General features: G+C 37.1%; 2 protein-coding genes across 13 annotated transcripts in view; both read right to left on the bottom strand.

Moving 5' to 3' along the window:
• Positions 1-402: 402 nt before the first annotated feature.
• Positions 403-8,898, bottom strand: kif25 (kinesin family member 25). Its single transcript, XM_041251557.1, has 15 exons — positions 8,774-8,898; positions 8,499-8,564; positions 7,790-7,912; positions 7,140-7,278; positions 6,541-6,644; positions 6,191-6,279; positions 4,346-4,388; positions 4,070-4,137; positions 3,853-3,927; positions 3,005-3,148; positions 2,420-2,596; positions 1,873-2,027; positions 1,450-1,653; positions 1,069-1,224; positions 403-929 (listed from the first exon to the last, which is right to left on the bottom strand). The coding sequence occupies exons 1-15, from the start codon at positions 8,840-8,842 to the stop codon at positions 784-786; spliced, it is 1,758 nt and encodes a 585-aa protein (XP_041107491.1). The 5' UTR covers positions 8,843-8,898; the 3' UTR covers positions 403-783.
• Positions 8,899-10,370: 1,472 nt separating this feature from the next.
• The window catches only part of afdna (afadin, adherens junction formation factor a), a 121,030-nt gene continuing 108,175 nt past the window's right edge, over positions 10,371-23,225 (bottom strand). For 4 of the 12 annotated variants that reach the window (XM_041252557.1, XM_041252556.1, XM_041252553.1 and 1 more), the window contains 6 exons: positions 21,028-22,185; positions 20,188-20,223; positions 18,290-18,424; positions 16,587-17,100; positions 13,113-13,197; positions 10,372-12,737 (listed from right to left, as the gene is read on the bottom strand). In XM_041252557.1, coding sequence (XP_041108491.1) covers positions 12,581-12,737; positions 13,113-13,197; positions 16,587-17,100; positions 18,290-18,424; positions 20,188-20,223; positions 21,028-22,185 — 2,085 coding nt within the window. In that variant the 3' untranslated portion in view covers positions 10,372-12,580. Of the gene's footprint in view, positions 12,738-13,112; positions 13,198-16,586; positions 17,101-18,289; positions 18,425-20,187; positions 20,224-21,027; positions 22,186-23,225 lie in introns of all 12 variants that reach the window. The other 8 variants (XM_041252563.1, XM_041252559.1, XM_041252560.1 and 5 more) reach the window with 7 other exon arrangements.

Genomic DNA, 23,225 nt, shown 5'->3' on the forward strand with positions numbered 1-23,225 from the left:
TCTAAATAGGGCAGCACAGCTGCCTGCTAAACTCAATAATCCTGTTATTTAAAAACATAAAACTTAGATAAAACACACTGAACTGATTAAACTATAAACACTGAACATTTAAACTCCAGAAAGCAAACGTGCCTAGTAAATACTACATATTTTTAAAAGAAGCAACATCATACAATGATTATTTTTTTCTTCTTTTTAGCCTACAGACTGCAGACCACTGCCATGCTATTTAAATATGTAATTTAGCCATGTGTGCGCTCAACGCTCACTCACTGTCAGCAGCCGGTTGGGTGTTTATAGTTAACCACGCCCAACAGAAAGGAAACGTACACCGTACGGCTGTGGTTTTATTTGAAAGGAGATTCGACATTGTTAATTTGATTGCTAAGTCACAAAGTACTACAATGTGGTAAAAATAAATAAATAAATAAATAAACAAACAAATAAATAAATAAAAATCAAATCCTGTTGTCTGCCATTATAGGATTTTTCTCGCGTACCCCCTGAATAGCACTCGAGTAACCCCAGATGTACGCGTACTCCAGTTTGAAAACCGCTGTTCTAGCAAATGCTTTTGTGAATGTGGCATTCTTTGAATGTATTTTTTAAATAGGAAACAGAATAATGCATCTGTCTCACTGATAATCCTTTTTATGCATTATGTTACTCTTTATCCTACTTCATTACTGTGCTGGTTTTTCATTTTGAGACCAGACAGCTTGCACATCTGGCAGTAAAAAGTGGAACACCGATTTTATGAAATGCATTGCTTACACAAAAAAGTTACTTGGATTTGGTCAACTTTTTCCTAGGCGGTCCCCTTTGAACTTGCCGTGCACGGGTTCCAAATCCTAATGACTGCAGTGACTCAGTCATGTACCTCTGGGTAGGAGAAACGCAAAGCATCACTAGTAATTTTGCATCACCCCCTGTTGGCAGAAAATTAGGTGTGAAAATCATTATCAAATTGAATTATATCTAGTTTCTCTCTGATTGTATAATACCTGCATTGTCTGATCCAATGGTAATACACACCCATGATATACTGTATAACGCAACATTATTTACCTATTGAATCCTGCAGTAAGTGGGTGAGCTTGCTGTTTCGATAGGGGATGTGAGGTCGTCGTTCTGCCAATGCCCCAAGTACATCTGACAACGCCGATAAGCTGCGATTGATAAAAGAGGTTTCCCTAAGGGCCACACCAGTCACTCCAGACAGTCCTACAAAATGAAAGTCCTCTTAAGTTTTTCCTATTTTAACTGCATCACTGTAGTTATGCTCTGAAGTGTCCATTTCTGAATAAGCAGTGCAGAGAGAATGACTGGGAAGGTCTCAAGTTCAAGTTCCAATAAGGGAGTCGTTAATGATGTGTATTAACTGACTTGGTCTCCAGATACCATTACGCTATCATGCATGTGTCAATTTCTTGGTTTGAATGAACTTACCGACACATTCGCTGCCTGCTAGATCAACTAGATGCAGTTTAGTTTTTACTGGCTTGTGGAGCACTGGCAGCTCTGTCAGACTGGACCTAGGCGAGGGAGACCGGGAGCGAACCATTGTTTGTTCATCTGTAACCCTGAGTTTTGGAGGCTGCCTGTGACTCCTGTGGCTCAGCGACTCTTGACGCACATTTTGCAGGGAGACAGCTGAACAGAAGACAGACAACAATGATAAAAATCTAGCAATTTAGGTTTTTTGGAAGTAGTTAGGCATTTGCAAAAAATGTAATGTTCATAGATGGAGGATTAAGTGTAAGAGAGGTAAATGTTATGGCAGTAGTTCAAAACATTAGAACAATACACAATGGAATGCAGCTCCTGAGTTTAACTGTGCTTTGCACAAATAACCAAACATTACGTTCTTACCTAGACCCTCAACTGAAGCACACTGTGTAGTTACAGTGATGGTAACTACCAGATGAGAGCGAGAGGAGTCGGCATGGACCAGTGTTGGGTGTTTTGCTCGAAGCTGCAATCCGTGGTTACAAACATGCATGATCTCTGCAGCATTTTCCACACTTCTGTAAAATACAAAACTGAATAAATAAACTATAAAATAAAATGCTTCACAGTTGGACCATGGCTCCTGTTTTAATCTTCACTCAACCCACCTTGTACTGATCTTATTTGCACTGCTTTATAAGAAATTGTATCCAATACAGTTGACTATCAATAAGAAGAAAATGTAATACTGCAGGTTTTTAAATTAAGCCCTTTTGCCCTGCAACCACATTGCAGAGCAACATAAAGTCTGGAAAATGAAACATATATAACAACTAACAACACCGTTGTAATGCCAAGGCGTGGAAGGGAATACTGGCACTATTTTAACTAAACTGCTTTTAGGGAGACAGCTTTGCACCATAAATGCAAACACAGTATTTTGTAAATGTCACTTATAAACAACACTCACTCATGTGTCAAAGATGGCACATCGCTATTTCCTGTACTGGTTGTGATGACATCGCGCTTCATGATCAACATTGATCCATCACCATCTTTTGCCAGGAGATCAAAGATTTCATTGTTATACACTTCCACCACAGACACTTCAACGGAATGGCTCCCAGGCAATTTCTTAGATATCAGGCTGCAACAATCAATGCATGAACAATAATTAATTGCACTCTCTCACAACCATGTTCAGTTTTATAAGCAGATTTAAAAGCCCAATGGAACCCTGTAGAGCAATAGCTTTTACAAGAACATGCCAACAAATAAATAATGCAAGAGTCAGAAGTGATTTATCGTGCAACAGCAGTAGGTAACAAAATATGAGCAATTTATACAAGCATGCCTCTCATAATTAATTACATACACAATTGCAATAGGATAGACTGACCTCTAGTGTACGTCCAAAATTCTCTTTACTCATTTTTTTATATTATTGCCCTAAGTAGGATACCAATAAAAATAAATGCAGATTTTTAATAAATGTTTAAAACTGGGGTTAAAAAATTAAGTTTTGTTTGTTTAAAAATCTGTTTTTCCATATTACCTGAATAGCTCCCTTGTAGCTTTAGGGATAACTCCTTCTTCTGGTAACGCTTCAGTGCTGAAGCCATTTTCAGAGTGTGGCCCTATCATTGTGTGTGTCTTTCCACTTCCCGTCTGTCCATAAGCCATTATACAAACATTATATCTGAAATGCATTATAAGCTTGTACTGCTACAGAGAATATGTTTTGCTTCAATGTTAAGTTCCTAAGTGATAGTTCAACAACCCCACTGTAAAACACCTAGACTTGCACTACCAGTCATGTGCCGATCGCTCCTTAGTAACCAGCATTTCTTCTGAGACTAGGGATTTCAGCTCCAGGTCATTTACACTGAATTTAGATTAGATAGCATGGTAGCCAGATATATTAGTGTTATACAACAACCACTCACAGCTCTCACTGTTTTTATGGAGGTCAGCTGTTCTGTTATTACTCTAGAGCAGGAGACCCCAACCCTGGTCCTGGAGAGGTACTGCTAGTTTTCGTTTCACCCAATCTCTCTTTTACTTAACTGAACCAAATATTGGCTTAATTAGTCAAGATTAACAGGTGTTCCAGATAATAAGCCACTGATGATGTAAAGACACCTATAAAACCTGCTGGACAGGGACTCTCCAGGACCAGGGTTGGAGACCCCTGCTCTAGAGATGCTATAACTATTTATATATATATATATATATATATATATATATATATATATATATATATATATATATATATATATATATATATATATATATATATATATATATATATATATATATATATATATATATATACTGCAAAATACACATTTTGAGACACACATGAATATATTGGTCAATTCTTCCTCCTTCTGAGCAACTTACCCATCTAGGAGGGAGGTAAGCAGAGGTCGAACTTCTTCAAATACTGTTTGCTGAGAATCATCAGGGCTATACACTCTGTGAAGCACACAGTTAATACTAATTAATGAAAGTATGAAACTGCCATATGACCAATCGCTGCAGCCATCTAAAGATACATGCCAGCAAATCTAATTTATATGAATCTGGATGCAATATAAGCTCTAATTTTCTATATTACCTTTCAAATTCAAACATTTTGTTCACAGTTGGATAACCTGATCTGGAGCACTTAACAAGGATGGTGTCCTGAAAGATAGCAAAATAACTAATTACAGTTTCTATAGGGACAACAAATAAATAGTTTAAGATTAACCATGTACACATTTTACATTAACAAAGAGACATATTTGTATAAAGAATGAATATTGGCACTGAAAATATATATATTTTCAACGTAACTAATAGAGCCCATAGTTGTAGCACATCACACGTAATTACAGTGTAATATTCTTACATCATTAACTGCATGAACCACTTTTTCTGAAGCTGTCGCAGACCTAAAAAACAATAAAAACAAACAAACAAAAAAAACTCATTACTTGTTGAAATTATAGAATAGTTAAAGTCCCAAGTAAGGTCCAAGCAATCACATATGATGGGATGGGTCAAAGCTATACACAAAAACTGCTAAATTACACTTTTTCTTATTCAAGATCTTTTAACCATTGCTAATTTGACTGGCCACAAAATGAGGCTACTGGACAGCCTTTTAACATGGTCCTGGATAAATTTAGCAGTTGCTTAGTGTGAATTAGTTCTTGTAATACAAATTCCCTTAATACACATTTCCTGTTTGTGCAAATAAATTTGGACCGCTTTCCGAAGCAAAATCTGAACTTGACTTTGTAGAAAAAGAAATTACTTCACTTACAACTTGTCCTTTTACCAGATGAATCAACCTCATAAAATCACACAAGGCTACCAACATAGTTTTTGAAATGTTACTCATCTAAACTTTTACATGTATGCCCAATTCACATAATATTAATTTTATAAACCATCAGCTGCAAAAATCATACATAATCTCTGTTTAACTCAATCAGATGTTGTAAATAAAGGGTTCATACAGTTTGACAATTTTCAAAGTTGATATCTAATAAACTGTAACAAGAAAGCTTTTCAATGAATAGTTTATTTAACCATATAGTAACAAAAATCTCAATTACACTCACTTTGAGTATAGATAAGCTCTGGACCAGTAAACTTTCTTATTCAGTAACACTAAGTCAGTTTTGGTACCTATAGGTGGACGTTTTATTCTAAAAGCAGAACAATTCAATCAGTAAATCAATGCCAAAAGCAACAGTCCAAGAATTGTGTGTCTCAATCATAGGAGCTTTGTTAAAAAGTGGGGGGACTAACTGCTGAGTGTTGAGAGGCTAATTTATGTATATTTACAGTTAAGAAGCTCCAAGAACCCAAGCAAACCTTGCTGTTGTGAAGTTTTAGTAATTGCAAACCTGCAAAATTATGCAGGTGTTTCAACACAGACTGTTCAATATGTATTCACAGAGCACATATTAATTACAAATACATGCATGTAGCACCAAATGGCACAACCATTACCAATGTCATCTCTGCATAGAGCTGCACCTAGAATTCCCACATGTACTTTATTAAAGGAAAGTTTTAAACAAAGAAAACAAAAGTACTGTTCTTTTAAAGGTAAGTATTCCCTAAGTAAGGCAGTTCAAAGTACAGTAATCTGTCACATATCTGACTGCGGTGGGACCAGACTAAGGGCAGATATGTAAAAAGGCAGATAAATAAATTGTTTTAAATCCTGTTATACACACCTCTAAGAATGACTATATTCACACAGTTCTTGTTTTCAGATTCAGCTTTTATTATGGCGAAGTTTTCCCATAATAAAATAACTTACAAACAATAACGTAACTGCTGTTTTAGTAATTTTTTGCTAGTTTAAAAATATTTATTTGGGGCAAGTTCTACACTTGCTTCAGATTCGATTTCAGGTACGTGCCTTTAAAGTAAGATGACAATGGCTGTGAAAGAATGGCTGAGACTGTTGTTGTCTTTTATACACAAATAAGCTTACTTGACTTGAAACACATCTTAAATGATGCAAGCAAATTCCTACTTGGTTTGACTGAATGAGTAGTACACCACAAGCTTTAATATAAAAGCTGAAAATTAATTTCAATATAGTTTTTAATGAAAAAAAAAAATATTCTAGCCTACTTCACTAAAGTAAAAACGGGCTTGTTATTTTGAAATACCACTGCTTCAAGCACTCTTTTTAAAAGCTTTGAAGGTACATTTACAAATATTCTGTTACCTGGACAGCAAATCTGTGTCATTGTTTCCAACATCAATAGATAAGAACGGACGCACCCGGCAATGAACTCTGATGTTCCCTCTAAACTCCTGTTAAAACAAACATAAAAATATGATTGGATCTTCAGAATTTCAAGCACAAAAAGCATAAACGTGCAATGACTCATTCTAAAAATATAACTATCGAGTCCATATATGCAATGTTTTAGCTGAAATTTGTAGTGTAGCCACACTTTCTCCACAGTTGCTGGAGTGATGCAGTACCTTGTTTTTAATATGCAAATATTAAACTCTAAAATACATAGCATCAATAATGAATGACAGATATATAGATAGATATAATTTATTTACAATTAGGGTGTTATGGAGGACTTTTCTCCTCTGTCTCTCATCCTTGTATTTGTTCTTTTCCTCTTGTAAAGATCTTTCCAGATCAAGAACTTGTGCCTGTAGTTCTGTGGAGAAAAAATTATGACATTTGCTGTAGATAAAATATTATCAGATTTAAAATGCTATAAAGTACAATAGTATAACTCACACTGCCAGACAGAAATAATATGTGCAAACCAACAGAGTTTCCTTGAGTTTACTGGGCTTCCTACAATCCATGCTCAAACCATTTTGAAAGACAATATTCATCCATAATCACTTTTTCATACCCCCCTTCACCATCTTGCATGCTTTTTCACTATTGCAACCCTTAGTACAGACAGTTACTATTTTGCATCTTCCACAAGAGGAGTCAAGATTGGCATTGTAGGCTTGCCCCTCACTACAGTATAGGTATACGCTGCAGTATGCCTATCAGCAGCTATTGTACACCCCCCACCCAAGCAACCTGTTTTCTGTGTTTACTACTGTAAACTGTTCTTTCGAACCTTAATGCATTACAAACTATCCACACCAATTGCATGTTACACAGAACAATCTGTAAAAGACCTTGTCCTTACTGTTCACATCCACACTGCAGTCTTGGATCATGCAGCTGGCAGCTATGACTTTGTTAAGGAAGTTTTTGCTCTGCTGCTCAAGTTCTTTTGAGAAACCAGCGTATATCGAAGAGAGATCTCTCAAGTTTTGTTTTAATACCTGTAAAGGAAAAACAAATTTACAAGACTGAAGTTACCTAAAATAGCAATGCATACTTTTTTCTGCTTGTTGCATAAATACATTTTAAAAGGAGAACTCTTCTGAAATGAACACACTACAAAAAAAATAAAACTGCCTTTTCTACTATGTTAATAAAGGAACGAAATGAAAGAAGAAAAAAAATTAGTGGAGCCTAACTGTTTCATCAGATAATAGGAGACATAATTCAGAACGGGCATTCTTAAATGATAATACCAACAGATCAAATGAAACACCCTGATAGGCTTTGTGAGCTGCCTGCTACTGACTGTACCGCAAAATGAAAACAAACCTTAATGCACTTGGCTGAAGTGAATTTTCCAGTTTATGGAATGAAACAAAATCAACTCAATGAACAATACAACTTTGTTTTTGTCACCAGGTCACATACCCTGAGATACAACTAACGACAAACAAGTTCATGTTTAGAGTGAGGCCTGGTGGTAATGTTACTGGGAATATTTTCTCATACCTGAACTTCCTTGAAAAGCTCATTTAAAAAAAGGTTTGTATTTTTGTTCCGGTTAAGTTGATCCTGGTATAGGCTGCTAATATAAGTCTCCTCTTCATTATTTCTTCCAAGTTTCCCATAACACTATTAGACAACAAAAGCAGTTTTTAATTTTATTTTTCAAGTTCTGTCCAATAATGACAAATTAATAATTTAAGTGTTAAAGTTCATACAACTTCATCCTTAGTGTTTATTCTTCTGTGAACTATTGCTGGAACGAGCTTTTTTTTCATGTTATAACATTCTTTCTTTTAAAGAAATATTCTGAAATTCTTTCATTTTGAATTAACTGGAGAACAGAAGTACAATGTATACCATATTATAGTAAACCAAATCTCTCAGGAGTAAAATAAATCAGGTGGCGCCACCTTCAAATTTCCTATTAAAAAACAGAATGCGTATCAGTTTATTTGATGTCATTCGTTTACTTGGTTTCCTTTGGATAACTTTTTAATACAGCAATTTAAAAATGAGTTTAGACGAGTTCATTTTCAATCAGTTAGCTTTTATTTTTTCAATTCGTTAATTTTACTGATGTTGTGACCAGCCGGTACAAACGTTTCCTCCCTAGAATATTTATTGACAGTTTGTTTTGTTATACAGATATAAAAATAATAAACATATATACCTGTCAGTGTCAGATAGTAAATTATTTTGATACTTAACCTACTTCGGCCAGTTTCAGGTGAAGCAGTGCATTTTCAGTCTCCAGTTTAATAATCTGTTCTTCTTTTCCCTGAAAAACAAAGTACAATTCAGACCCAGAGGTCATTAATTCATCTCTGAAAAGTTATATTTTTTTTCTAGAAACATTTTGAATAATTTAAATTGAAATCAGACTCGCTGATAAATAACGCCTGCAGCAAGTAAACATAAACGTTTTTTTTCTGATTTAAAATATAAGCACTTGTGTTTTCCTCCGTTTTCAAAGCCAGTGAAACTTACGCGGAGTTTGTGCTCCAGCAAGTTAACTCTCTGAGTAAAAACTTGATTAGGGTTTATAAACAGCGGCATATTTTAAACAGAATGAAAAACTACAAATAAATAGACAGCTCTGATTTCAAAGCATACAACCCAATTAATCCCGTTGTTTGAAAAACCTGGCGTCAGCGCTGTTACTGCGCTAGCACGTCAGAAGTAACGTACAATCTGATTGGTTTAACCTTCTCCACTGATACCATCGCTACATTTAAACCGTGCTGAATTGAAATAAACGTAATTTATTATTCATTCCAAATTAAAATAATGAGTCAGTTGTGAGCACGGTGTTTTAAATGCACGAAATGCTGGATGTTAAAGTAATCCCCAGTTTGCAGTTATACCCGGTTGAGGCTGTATTTAGCCTGGGAATGTCACAAGAACTTGTACCTACAGCGTCGTCCTTGGGCTACAGCAAGATTTCTTGCAGGATAATTCCTGTACAGCAGCACATTTCTCCAGGGATCGAACATGATCGAGCACAGATCACCTGCAGTTATACTAGTCAGATTGTTAGGAAATGTGCACCATTTTGTTAAAAGGAAAATTATATTCTTAAAACATTACCTGTTATAAAGAAATATAAATAAATGAGTTAAGGAAATGACCAGTCGCACACTGTATACGTCTTTATATACGTAAAAAAAGCTCATCTATTCTACTAAGATAAATACAGTACATGTAGCGTCAATTGTACATGAAATGACAGTAGTGAGGCAACAATAGATTATGATAAACCAAATGTAATTCTTGCTGCAGATTTGAAGGGTCCATTGAATACTGTTGAAGATAAATTATGCTGTTAAATAATACTGTTATTTTGCTCCATTACCCACCAAAGCACTGGTCCTGAATTATTTTGAACAGAGTCCATGGTAACACCAACACTAGGATATTCTTCAGGTGCAGCAGTTTCTCTTGTTGACAAATATTTCAACTAGATTTCATAACACTGGCACCATGGATGCTTACCACCCATGTACAACATCAAACTGGAGACTCACATAATTGATAAAAGCTAAGGTATTAAACTATAAAAGATAAAATATTGCTCCTCCCCCAGTCGATCTAATTTGGAAAGAAACATAATTTTAAGAGGACCTTCGTTACACTCCTGGGCATGCCACAGGCTGTGATGGTCTCAGCTCTGCATAGCTGTTAAATTGAATTCTAGGAAGCATGCTGGTAATGTGAACTAACTTCCAGAAGGGGCTAAACTGACTTACAAACATGTACATATTAGACATATTAAATTATGCTTTACCTTAGCCATTGGGAGGGGGTTCAAGCCGAGGGTGCTTAACACAGCTACAGATAAACCTTAATCGTTGTGTAATTCTGTAAATTGTCTTTTTTTTTATTTTGAAAATTTGGCACAACAGGCTTGTTTTCATGCTGGTACCCTCACAATTAGAGCAGGTGCTCTTGATAAACTTACAGGAATGGCCTGTATAATGCTGAGGTATTACGTCAATGCAAAAACAACAAAAAACACATTAACACTGATGAAACTACTCAGACAAGCACAGTAGGCAACACTTACATAAAAATAAAGGACATAATTCTTCTAATACATAATAAAGACAGTTTATTAAAAATAGGTTGCAAGTGAAATACAGTAGAAATGACAAACTACAGCAGTTTCAATGCTTTCTATTATAAACGCACATTAGAGAAAGCACTTGAGAACACATACTACAACAGATCCTGAAAGTCCTACAAAATCCAGACACAAACACTCAACTTGTTCTCTTAAATCTTGTTAGTTTTTACTAAAACTTGAAATACTTATGCTGCACATGGATGAATGTATTAAAGGAATATCATTTTTATTTTGAGCACTATTTGAGTAATATTTTGTCACACAAGACAGGATCTGCTGTTTTTTTTGTTTTTTTTTCCTCAACTCCAGTACAGGCAACATCTTTAATGCGTTCCTTAACACACACTGCCCTTCAATTCATACAGACAGCAAAAGCACACTTTTGAAAAATGAATCTTCCAATAAGAAAAAAAAAAAAAAAAAAAAAAAAAAAAAAAAAAAAAAAATATATATATACATACACACCAATCTTCGAGATCTGCAATCATTATCATACAATCTGTAATCAATTTTTACTTGTACCATACAGTACAAGTAAAGAATCCAGTCGAGGGCCTAGTTAAATAAACATTTGGTTGGAAACACCTTTAGAAAGTTGCAGTACATTAGAAAAAAAAACACACACACATCTAAACAATGGTAGGAGGTCCATTTCCTGGGTGAGAGCCATATTGTTCATATCTGGAACACAAAGTGTTCATTGGCTGCCTGACCAAATAACAGAAAATAAGGGAGTCTGCAAAAAAATAAAATAAAATAAAATCTAGACTCTGATTGCTTAGTGCCTATTGCCCAAATGGGTAGTGTGAAGATCCACCTTTCACCTGGGTGGGAGGGGGGGGTTATCACATTGTGTTAAATAATAATTATTCTTCAAAGCAGCGGATTAAAGTGATTGCTGCAGATACCAGTTGAAATAGATGAAAAAATTCTATTGTAATACATAAAAAATGCTTGTACAAATTCTGTCAAATCCAGCATATTTATTCATTATGTATTTTTTGATTTACAAAATCATCATGTAAAATGAAACAGTTTAAACGAATTATTAAAAGCAGACTAACCACAAAAAAAAAAAAAAAAAATCCTATTGGTTCTGTGTTATCAAATGGAAAGGATATGGGTAACCTTTTCCATGCAAGTAATTCCAGCCGTAGCTTGGTCCATATTCTTCTGTTATTGGGAATATTCACAATATCATCATCATGTATATTTAAGACATTCTGAAGGTGGCATTAAGAAAAACTGGCGGAATTAAACACTGGGGGCATCAAAGTACTCACAGCCTAATAGGAATGATCACCCATAACTCCACAACCAAGCATTCTGAGGTTAAACTATATAAAAAAAAAAAGGGAAACTGAAGACATCTTCACCATGAAACTAGATTAGCTCCAATATCAAATTGGGGCTGCAACTAGTTACAACTAGGGTTGATAGTGTTTAAATTTAAACCAGTTTGACCTTGGTCAATGGAAACATAAGCTTTGATTTCACACAATTTACAGCTCTGTCCCATTGGCAGATGGAATGTGAAATTAGATGCTTCTAGAAATCTTAGATTTATTACAGTATGTGCCAACCTGCTTATTTACTGAGTATGCACTATTGTTAATGTCTTACCCCTGGCTTGTGCCTTTACTACTTGACCCGCAACACTATGCAGTTTGAACCAATGGAACTGACCCAGACCATTAAAAAGCACAACAGGATTCAAAAGAAAACTTATTTATTTAATAACAGAATTGTCCTTTTAACTTGGAAATTCAGCTTGCACCAACAGAGAAAGCTGGAACTATTTGCTGCAAATGGGTGGTTTAAACTAGTCATTATAAAAGATTCCAAATGGCCGTAAGTTACTACAGCTTCTAATTTTCTTTCTTTTTTAAACTCTAAAAACTCTTAACCCAAAACCATTAAAAGAACACAAAAATATACCACCCTTCATGTGATTTTTTTTTCCTTTTTTGAATTAAAACATATTTTACAGTGCTTTATTATAATATATCTTGAACAGTTCACACTGAAAGTAAGCAAAATTGCCTATTGCAACAATATCATATTTAACAGTCCAATTATTAGGGAAATCAAAATCACACTGTACAAAAGGAAAACAGACGCTCTCCTCTTCCATTCGGAGGCATGCGCTCAATCCTGCTAAGGCTCCAGTTTTATTTTGTGTTGAGTTCGTTCTCCAACTCCATCAGTTTTCTCGATGCCTTGACTTTATTGGACACATCTTGTCCCTGGGAAAACAATCGCTGGCGTTCCTTGAAAGTCATACTCTCTGGAGCTTCGCCAGTCAAAGAATCATCCTGATCTTGACCACTAGGGGAAAACAAAAATACATAAATAAATAAAAAGCACTTCAACATAGCTTTCATAAATAATTTCGGAATTTAGTGTATGTGCCCAAGACGGACAATTTGTAGTGCCATTGTATTGTGAGCACTTCTCAGTACTAGGTTTAAATTTAAAACACTTCCAGCACACCGTGTGCAGATTGGCTGTCTTGTAATAGGCCCAGGCACATTCAATTTAAACTAAAGATTGGATGACAACATTGTGTAACCTTAGAAATGAAGCATATACTGTCAGGCAAGGCACATGCTCATGTAGAAACTACTGGCTCGTTACTGTTTTGCAGGTATTTTATTTGCTGAACAGAAAATGGACCACAACATGCTTTGTTCAGACTGTTACCTTTTGACACGTTTATCCCGCAGGTCCCTGTAAACTTCATGTGATCCTACAACCGCTGTTGTAGTTCCAGTGTACGAATTATATCCTGTTTAAAAACAAAGACAAATAAATAATTAATAAAACAAGCCAACAGACAGGACTGCAAGGGATAAAAAGGTGCTGTATAATCAAAACCATCCTGCAGTGCTTTGTTAGGTGCGGGGTGGGATATTCTGAACAATTACAAACACTTTTTGATAAATTTTGCTTGAAAACGACAAGTAGTGTTTTCTAAATGTGTAGCTCAATTTTTTTTTTTCATACTTGGACCAACAATAAAATGAACATATTCTTACATGATTCACTCAATACAACCTTTGTCATTACAAATTGGTAGTCTTTAGCAGATAAAGTCTTTTGTAACGTAGTAAATAGTTTTGAACTATTCAATTTAAATCATTTAAATTTATAATTTGCTTTACCACACAGCACCTTTATACTTGCATAAGGAAAGAGTACCAAAATCAGAGGTAGAAACTTGTTGACAAGCAAGCTGGACCACCAGACAAACTTTGCTTATTTATTCTGGTCACAGTGACAACTGCATGTTCTACCTCGGATTCATTACAGCATCACAAAACAGCACTCCAGTAAAAATTAGGGTCACAGGTGGAATGTGTGTTAGCTTGGAACATATATTAGTACCGCTACTCAGGAAAAAATTGTCTTCTAATTATTTTAGTAAGTGTTGAATGAACAGTAATTTACTTTTACTACAATGTAAATATGCTACTTTATGATTTTCTGAACTTCTCAAAATCTGACACTAATTCCAAATCTTAATTATTTATAATTTAAAAAATTATGAAAATGGAACACTTGTTATAAAGTTACTATAGCAGCACAACTAAATTAATAAACATATGTTGACTCAAGGAAACCGATTTTGTTCAGTGCTTGACGTACAGAACTTTAAAACCTCTCCTTGCAGAGAAAAAAAAACATTTGATTGTGAGCCTAATGATCTACCAATGCACTGCTCACCTATTCCACTGTCATATATCGTTCTATCCGGTTTTGAGTGTACCAAACTGCATTCTGGTATTCAAAGACGATTAGGAAATAAAGTCTAATTTAAGGCATGGCCTAGTTTCCAAACACAAATTATAAAAAAAAAATAAAAATAAAAAAATCAGTTTATCAAGGCTGATTTTATTGATTTATATTTTAGTTCCTTATGCCAAATAGAATTTAACAACAAATGACCACCATTTGCACACATTAAAAGCCTTTTTGAAAAATCTACATATACTTTTATGATGACTTCTTAGGTCAAGCCTTACAATATGTGCACCTTGAAATACAAATGTGTAATATCCATTACTACGGTATTTGCATCAAAGATTTGAATACAATAGAAACCAGTGGAATGGTTATAACATAGGGTAACACTTATTAGACCAGGTAGCTGTTCCAGTGATGTGCAACTGGTGCTTTCCTTTCTGCAGACAGTTGGACATACATCTAAAAAAACTTCAAAGCCCTTTTTGGCCCAAAAGCAAGTAGACTTGCTTTGGAAGCTTGCTGCAGTCATGAAAGAACAAAACAAAGAAAAGGACGTTACAAAAGGCAGCTGACACATACAGGTTAAGGCAGACACAAACACCAAGCCCCATGGCATGTGAAAAATACAAGCGCGGTGAAACCCGAAAACCTAGTGGAAGAAGCTAGGTATGAAGGCCTCCATCACCAGCTCAATACTTTTGACAAACCATCAGGGGCAACCTTTTTATGCCACACCCTTTTGAGTAACTCAAAATATACTCTTGCATTAAAAAGAAGTAAACTGAGAAACCAATACAAGAGTCTTGGATGCAGAGTATGGCATAAGGAGGTCAATAAGAAAAAACAGCAGAGCCAAAGATGTGGAAAAAAGAATTTCAAAAGGAGGAGATCAAGGCAAAGCAGTGGCAGTAAATAGCAATCGATAGGCGGCTAGCTGAAATTAGCCTTGCAACAAGTGTGAGAGGTTTAGGTTAGTCACTGTTAATCGTCAATTAGAAAGTATAAAGCAACAGGGACCGTAGCACATCTAAACTAAAAAGCATGGATTTAGTGGGATGTTCCTGCAATAATAATCAGCCCCCAATTGAGGCCAATAGGATTTAAAAAAAAACCTCAATCTTAAAACTGCTACAAGTCCCATGTTGCACCATAAGCATTCATTTCTGTAAATGGCTGCTGAAGAACCTTCATTTTTTACCTTTTTCAAATAGTACTTCTAACCTGTCAGAACTCTATCTACGCAATTAACATTTTACTTTATCCTGTAAACCTTACATTAGTTGAATACCTGCAATGTTTTTGTCATTATGTTTTATATAAAATGACATCAGTTGACATTGTCAACCAAGGATTTTGGCCATTTGCCCACTGTCCCAGTCCTAGCATTTAACTAAATACTGCATCCTCAAGATCAATTGAACCAGTTTGGGTGTTTATTAAGACTAAAAATGCAGATTATTTGTTTCTGTGTTATAATCTTCCAGTATATAGCAGCCTTGAGTTTGTCAGTAGATTTATTTATTTAATTATTTATTTTTTAAAATATAAATACGATGCTTTAAAACAGCACTGCATATCAAAATTGGAGTACAAATTTACTCTGAGGTATAATTTTAAATTTAAATATATTGCTAGTCTACTTGCTGTACTTAGACTTGTTTTTTTAATAACCAGTTGCTATCAGTAGGTGGAGCTGGTGGCCTTACAATGGTCTAATTTTTAAACTACTCATACTCTTTAAAATAACATGGTAAACGAAAGTTGAAATTTGTGTGGCTCTATCTATCTATGGATTTTCAAGTAATCTTTTACTAATTCTTTTGTGCGGCTTGAGTATTTAGACTGCCTTTAACTTTACTGCTTCTACCAGCTGTTGCTAATTAGACACAATTCCTTTTTACAGCCATTTACTAATTAAATGCTCAGTTTTAGTCAGATCAGTTCCCCTTTGCCAAGTGAGCACTAGAAGCCGAGGAGTTTTGTACCTCTGGAAACCAAATAACAATTTATTTTCCCTCATCCCAAACATGGGGAAGCCAAACCACACCAAGCAGAAATAAAAAAAAAAAAAAACATGAACACCAAAACCAACAGTACTCGGATTTGAACAAAGAATAACTGTGAGGAAATTACCTATCTATTGCTTTTACTTGGAAGGGTGATTGTTAAGGACAGAGGAAAAATTTCGGAAAGAGAATCTCGGAGATTACCATGGATATAATCACACTGACACGAAAAACAAAAATCAAACTTGAAAATCACGCACTGATTGGGGGATCTACAAATCTACTAGACTAAGAAAAGGTAGGGGTGGGGGAGAAATCTCACCCCACAAAAAACACAGAAGAGGAGGGACACACAAACAAAAATAACAATAATTTTTTTTTTTTTTTTTTTTTTTTTTTTTTCCTCTTGTCTCTCTGTCACTACCTTTGGAGTTGCCGGACGGGTTGAAGCTGGGTTTGTTGGGAGGGGGAGGGGGACCTGCCTTAAAAGCAGTACTGTTGGCATTGGCTGATGGCAGCTGGAATGAGTTGGAAAGAAAGATCCCATCAGAGACCGGGCGGGATGGGCGGGCAGATGGCTGGTGAGGCTGCGGCTTGGGAGCAGGAGGAAGGTCGCCATAGGATTTTCTGGTGGCCGAGAACTTAACCTGACCTGCTAGGCTTGAGTCCTCCTCCTCATCATTGTATGAAACAAACTTGGCAGTGTACACTGTGTCAGGGGAGACGACCTGCGTTTTGAGGTAAGAGGTGTTTCTCTGAGGCGGGGGTGGAGGTGTGTTAGCTGAGGAGGGAGGGGGAGGGGGTAGCTCGTAGTCCCGGGGGAGGGGAGGTCTGTACAGACCAGGCTCGTCAGGTGTTAGCAGCTTCCGTTCAGCCTCATCGTGCTGTCTGCGCCTCTCTGCTTCCAAGCGGTTGTAATACTCCTCTTCCTGTCTCCTCTGCATGGTGGATGAAGAAAGAATGGAGCAACACATGGACCAGGTTAGAATCAAAGTGGTGCATTTTTATTCTACCTAAGCAGGCAAACTGAAAAGTGTTTGTGAAAGACACCTGGTTAATCATCATTGCTTTTTCATCAGACCTAATTGCTATTGATTTATATGGTATTAAAAGTGCCAATGGCTATTCAAAATAACCTCTCATTTTCATAGACGCATGACTCTCATGGTAAGTTGCACATATCTGCTCAAAACCTAGACACCTGAAATTAAACCAAGCAGAGCATTATTGCAGGCAAACAACTGCAAAAAAACAAAAAAACAACAACTATATAACCACAGTATGAAACATATTTTAAATGAATCATGCTTGTTTACAGTCCTCCCAATTCCAAACATTAGTTACTTTCAAGTCAGGGTTTATCATATACTGTAATTAATCAAAATGTATTATGAATAATTACAGCAGCTTTTACAGAGACATGATACTGCTTTATCAATACTCTATTATAACTTCAAATACTTTGTGTGCATTGTTATAAAAACGAAAAGCTAAATGGCTGCACAATTTTCATTTTTTGGTCAACCAGCTCTGAGACATGGAAAAGACTGACTATTATAGTTGGTAAACAGTAATTCTCAAGTAAAATGCCTGTGGATTTGCAGGAAATGTAGGTTTAATTGCCTGTTGTACAAAAACGCAAATTAAACAACAGCAAGATCCAAATGTCTGGACTATGCCTAAATTAGGCTGCATTCTTGGAAAGAAAAGTGTTGAACCTACTGTAGTAGCTGCTGTTTGCTGTCTAATAAAGAGAAAGGAAACAGCCTCATGTTTAACTTCAAACATTTTTTACAGCTTCAATTATTATTTTTAAGAACAGAACCATTGTGTGTCAGTTAATGACAATGTAAATGTGTTGCCAATTAGGTTTGCAAATAATGCATTTGCTTGCCAGATAAAAACACAGTTATTACAATACTGCAGGAGTATACATTATATTTTTTTCTATACATTTTTGTCCGAAGAATAAGCACCAACCTTAAGAAAGAAACAATAAAATAGTAACATCAAACCAGGATTGTATTTTAAAACAATTATGTCACCTCCTATTGAGGACCACCCAAAAGAGCCAGTTAAACCCCACAATATCAGCACCTTCTCCTCTGCCTCTCGTCAGTTCCTCACCTTCTCCTCTGCCTCTCGTCGGTTCCTCTCCTCTTCTCTCCTGCGGCGCTCTTCCTCTTGTTTCGCCCATTCTTCTGCCTCCCGCTTGCGGATCTCTTCCAGCTGCTGCTTGCGTCTGCGTTCCTCATCCTGCAACTGGGGAGCACACAGGCCCTTTAACTAGCTCTCTCTGGAAAAGGCACCATCAACACTAACCGACACATTGATTACTTTATGGAGAATGAACCATAAAAAACAAACCAAAACCGACAGGATTGAACAAAAGCAAATCACATTTCCTGCTTCAAGACAGGAGAGTATTTTGGTTATATTTGGTAATAACATGGTAGAAAGTATGGTAAAAGTAGCAAACCCCTCCACCCAAATACTGCTGCTTTACTCATTTTGGGTGGTATTTGTAATAAACTGATAAACCTTAACTTAGACACGAGACCATGTCACATGTAACCCCACAAAAAAAGTTACAAATTAATATTCAAATGAAATGTTAACATGCAGCAATTAAGCTATGTGTAAATATAGCAGTGGAGCATGTCCTCACAGCTGGGTTTTCAGCAGCTAAATTCCTTTAGTTCTATGTACACATGCTGTCTTTCTACAGGCTTCCATTATTGAGAACAGCAGCAAAACTCTTTTACAGGACTCTGGAGAATGTTCCAATATGTTTATATTGACTTACTTTTACCTCACAAGCTCACCACAGAATTGTTATTTTTAGACTTGTCAAGAAAATGGATTCAAACCCATAATGTCTCTATTGTTACAAACTTGGCATTTGACTAATGCTCATTGTCTGATACTGTACAGTAGTCAGGAGCTGTAACAATGACACCCATTCCAACTTGATCAAGTCGCCAGGTAGCCAGATAGAGAATCAAGTGGCTTCTCAAGACACCAAATAATGTTCCCACAGCACTACCAAAGTGACCTGAAGGAAGGTTTGTACCTTCTGTGGAATCATAACCTGAAGTAATTTCATGAGGAATCCTTTTTTTGCAGAAGCAGCTTGTGAATGTATTTAATACAGGAATTATACATACTTAAATAAATAAATAAAGATAAGGGACCTCTACACTAACTGAAAGTAGTATCTAGGGTGCATACACAGCTAAAATAGGTATGACATACCTTATTAAAATCCTACCACAATAGGAAGGAACTAATCATAAGAGGCCTATTTATTTCTTAAGATATATATATCTATATATATTAATATATATATATATATATATATATATATATATAATACTCACTCTCCTTTTTAACTGAACTGTAGTCGTATCCTTTGAAAGGCAATGCCAATAAAACAGTGAATAGATTTGTATTTGTAAAAAAATCACTATATATGCAGTAGAAGAGTACAACCAAGAAATTTCCAAACAATATAAAATAATTTAGTACCGCCTTTTCAAAATCTGTGTCACAAGGGTAACATTCGTCTTCCCTGGATAAGACACTCCTCCAGCTGGTTTAAACAGGGGCAGCTCAACTTGATAACACAACAGAACTAATGCTAAACACAGAAGCAAAAAAAAGTATAGAGATGCTAGCTAAAAATTCCATGCAATGCACATTCTGACTGCTACAGCCTCACAAACAACTGTGCCCATAACTATATTCTCAAATAGGCTTACAAACAGCTTATAACGTTCAAGTAATGTTCACTTCTGAGTTAGACGCTTTTGACTGACACATTTACTAATAGCAAGGAAAGGGTTAAACAATTTAGATTAATTTTCAAATGCAGCCAGAAGGAGCTCTGTTTCAGGCTTCAATTCCAGTATGAGGAGTAGCGCGCAGGCAACATAAAAGGAAAGGCAAAATTAAATAAATAAATAATACATAAATCACAACACAGGTGGCAACCGAGTAAGAGGAAGAAACATTGAAGAACATACCAAGTCTAGAACAGAGATTGCTGGGACAGCAGTCTGCTGCAGGAAATAAAGAAAGGAAAAAAAGATAGAGTGAAAACATCGTTTCGATTTGACTCAGTGATCTGGCGCCAAGAACATTCCTCACAAGCACGGGATTCATTAGCGTAGGCGAACCTATTCCCAGCAGTAAACACTTGGATGTAACTGAAGTAATGCATGAGGTTTTAAAAGGAATTTCCAAAGCCTCTACTGTATCAAAGACAATATTTTCCCTTTAAAACAGCCATAGACAATGACCCTAATAAAAAAATGTTTCTACTTCTTTTAAAATAGTAATTTGTGTTTAAGGAAATTTCATGTTACAAATCAACTGGAATTACAAAGTACATGCCTATCAGTTCACATAAATAAAGTCTGAATGAACCGACAGGCGATTTAGCGTGGATACTATATCCTTTAATCTGGTAATGCTCCAAATGGGTTCATAGCTACATGGTAATTGTTCTTATTAACTGGCGCTGTGTGCAATTTAAACACCTCCTAAATGCTTTCACAGTAACTGGAAGCAATATAAAACTAAAGAAAACAAACAAAAAAAAAGTTATAGTTGGGTTTTCTGAAGATACAGCTGGTTCTGGCTGAAAGCGAAGTCTTAACGTTTTATGATAAGCTTCCAAAGACATGACATGAGACCATCATAACAATAAACCTTGTGCACAGCAGCAATTCTAGAGGTAGTGCCTAAACACACTCATTGCCCTATATCTTACTTGAGATCTAAGTTGTATGAATGCTTTTTTTTTTTTTTATCCAGGAGTTATCACTTGGGTATCTATCACCCTTTCCCTCCCCCAGTCTTACCCGGGCTCTCTTCTCAGCCTCCAGGCGTTGCATGATAAGCATGGTGTCCACGTCCTCGTCATCTTCCTCCTCCTCGTCCTCCTCATTCTGCTTTGACTCCTGTAGCCGCTTTTGGAACTGCCACTCCAGCATCAGCTTGCGCAGCCGGTCGTTCTCCTCGGCAGTGCGCTCCGGTTTGGCCTGCAGCTCTTGGATCTCTTTGTTGAGCATGTCCACGATGTGCAGCTGCTGCTGCTTCTCCATCTTCTCCCGGGCATCCCGCTTCCAGGGGTCAGGGGACAGGCTGTCCCCAGAGGTGAGGTCCTCCTTGCTGACAATGTACTGCAGGTCCCGGCGCTCGATGGTGCGTGGCTGCTGCTGGGGAAGCAGCTCCCGGATGACTGTGTCTTGGGGGGGAGGGGGAGCCCGGGGCAGACTGGAAGGCTTTTCAATCCAGGGAGGCTGCTGGGGCATCATGGGAGGGGGGTGGTACTGCTGCTGCTGTAGAGGCATAGGTGGTGGTGGGTGTTGGTGCTGCTGGTGCTGGATTGGCATTGGTGACAATGGAGGCTGCTGGTGATGGTGGTTGAGATTGGGAGGGACTCCTGGTCCAGGAGGGATGCGGACCTGGCCCATCTTCCTGTCCTGCTCCCTCCGTTTCCTGTCCCTCTCGTCCTCTAGCCGTGCCTTTTCCTTCTCGTACCAGCGCTGTTGCTCGTCACGTTTCTTGCGGTCAGCTGCTGCAGTGGCGGCAGCTATAGCCTGCTGCTGCCCGCCACCAGGGGGAGGGGGAGGGAGAGGCAGGTCAGCCTGGGAGTCAAAGTCGCCTGTGTAGTATACTGGAGGAGGGGGAGGGGGTGGGGGCAGAAGGTCCGACTGGGTTGGCTGGGAAACAGCCACAGGGGCAGAGTTAGTGGGCCCTGGTGTCTTCCATCGACCCGGACCGCTCTTGTGGTTGGGGGCCTTGGATGAGGAAGAGGAGTAGTTGAGGTGTTCCTGGCTGGATGTGCTGGACTCCACAGAGGAGGAGACCTGATGGTTCCAGTGCTCGCCATTGCCCCGCTCCCGCTGATACTCCATCTCCCGCTGCTGCATCTGAACAATCTCTTCCTGCCGCATCCTCTCTGGCTGGTAAGCCACTCGGTCGTCACAGAGCTCCTCCTGCGAGCGAGTTACTCGCTGAAGGGTGACAAAAAGAGGGTACGAAAACAATTTATTTCACTTAAATTACTGCTTTAAAATGAGCGTTTTTTGACAAATGATAGTATTTATACAGGTTGTAAGAAATAAAGGGTATAGGGTATATAGCATTACTGACAGTAGTGCTGTCAGTCTTCATAATAAAAACAACACTTGATAAGTTTTCTGTAGGGACATCACAGATTTTAGGTCCCAGCACCAACATATTACAGGTCCCAGCTCCAGCAACAAATAGAAATCTCAACATCTATCTAAATGAATACTGGAGCTGATGAGGGTACAGAAGAGTGGTATGGCTGTTGTCTAATAGAAGGTCGGTGGAGCATGTTTATGAATGTTGCTGTGTCTGATGGCGTTGCAGAGCCAAACCCCATTTCAAATACTTGTATCGAGTCAAACCACGTCTATGCTAAATATAATTTTATGGAACTGAGCTACAAGGTCATTGTAGAATTTGTTTAACCTTGTGAAAAAGGAAGCAAACCTTACAGCTCTAAATTCAATTCCAAATACATCAATTCTAGCATCCCTTGTTACAACTTCACGGCATGTTATTTTTGTTACAGCTTATTCAATATGGCCAGTAACTAAGAAACACAAAACCTGCTTTATAGAAACAGGACGGGGAAAAAAAGCCTTTCACGTTTATATTTATACCTTTGATCAAAGATGTGGTTATTAAGGTTTCAAATAACTTTTTAAAACAACCCTTTTAAAATGAGATTATTTAATACCATAAAGAATCTATTTCATATTAGACAACCTGTTACAATAAATGGTCCAGCTACATAACTAGCTGAAACAGTTTTTCATGTGCACCAGTTCTTAGTAGAGAGAAGTAACTATCATGCAGGAGTCTTTGTACAAGGTAAAAAAAAGGATCCTTGGCCACTTTGCATGGACATAGATGTTGTGGAAAAACATTGAATTGAACAGCAATTAAACTAGGCAGGTGAGGCACCAAATAAAAGGGCAATAAGATTGTAGGACCACTTTACCACAGGTCAAAAATGCTGCCT

The sequence above is a fragment of the Polyodon spathula genome, chromosome 6, assembly GCF_017654505.1.
Source record: "Polyodon spathula isolate WHYD16114869_AA chromosome 6, ASM1765450v1, whole genome shotgun sequence".
Classification (NCBI taxonomy): Eukaryota; Metazoa; Chordata; class Actinopteri; order Acipenseriformes; family Polyodontidae; genus Polyodon; species Polyodon spathula.

Coding starts and splice junctions, on each gene's coding strand:
- kif25 (XM_041251557.1), bottom strand. CDS start 8,842: ATGCCGCTGTTTATAAACCCTAATCAAGTTTTTACTCAGAGAGTTAAC. Junction 3,928..4,069: donor AAAATGTTTGAATTTGAAAG/GTAATATAGAAA, acceptor TGTGCTTCACAG/AGTGTATAGCCCTGATGATT. Junction 1,225..1,449: donor AGCAGGCAGCGAATGTGTCG/GTAAGTTCATTC, acceptor TTCATTTTGTAG/GACTGTCTGGAGTGACTGGT.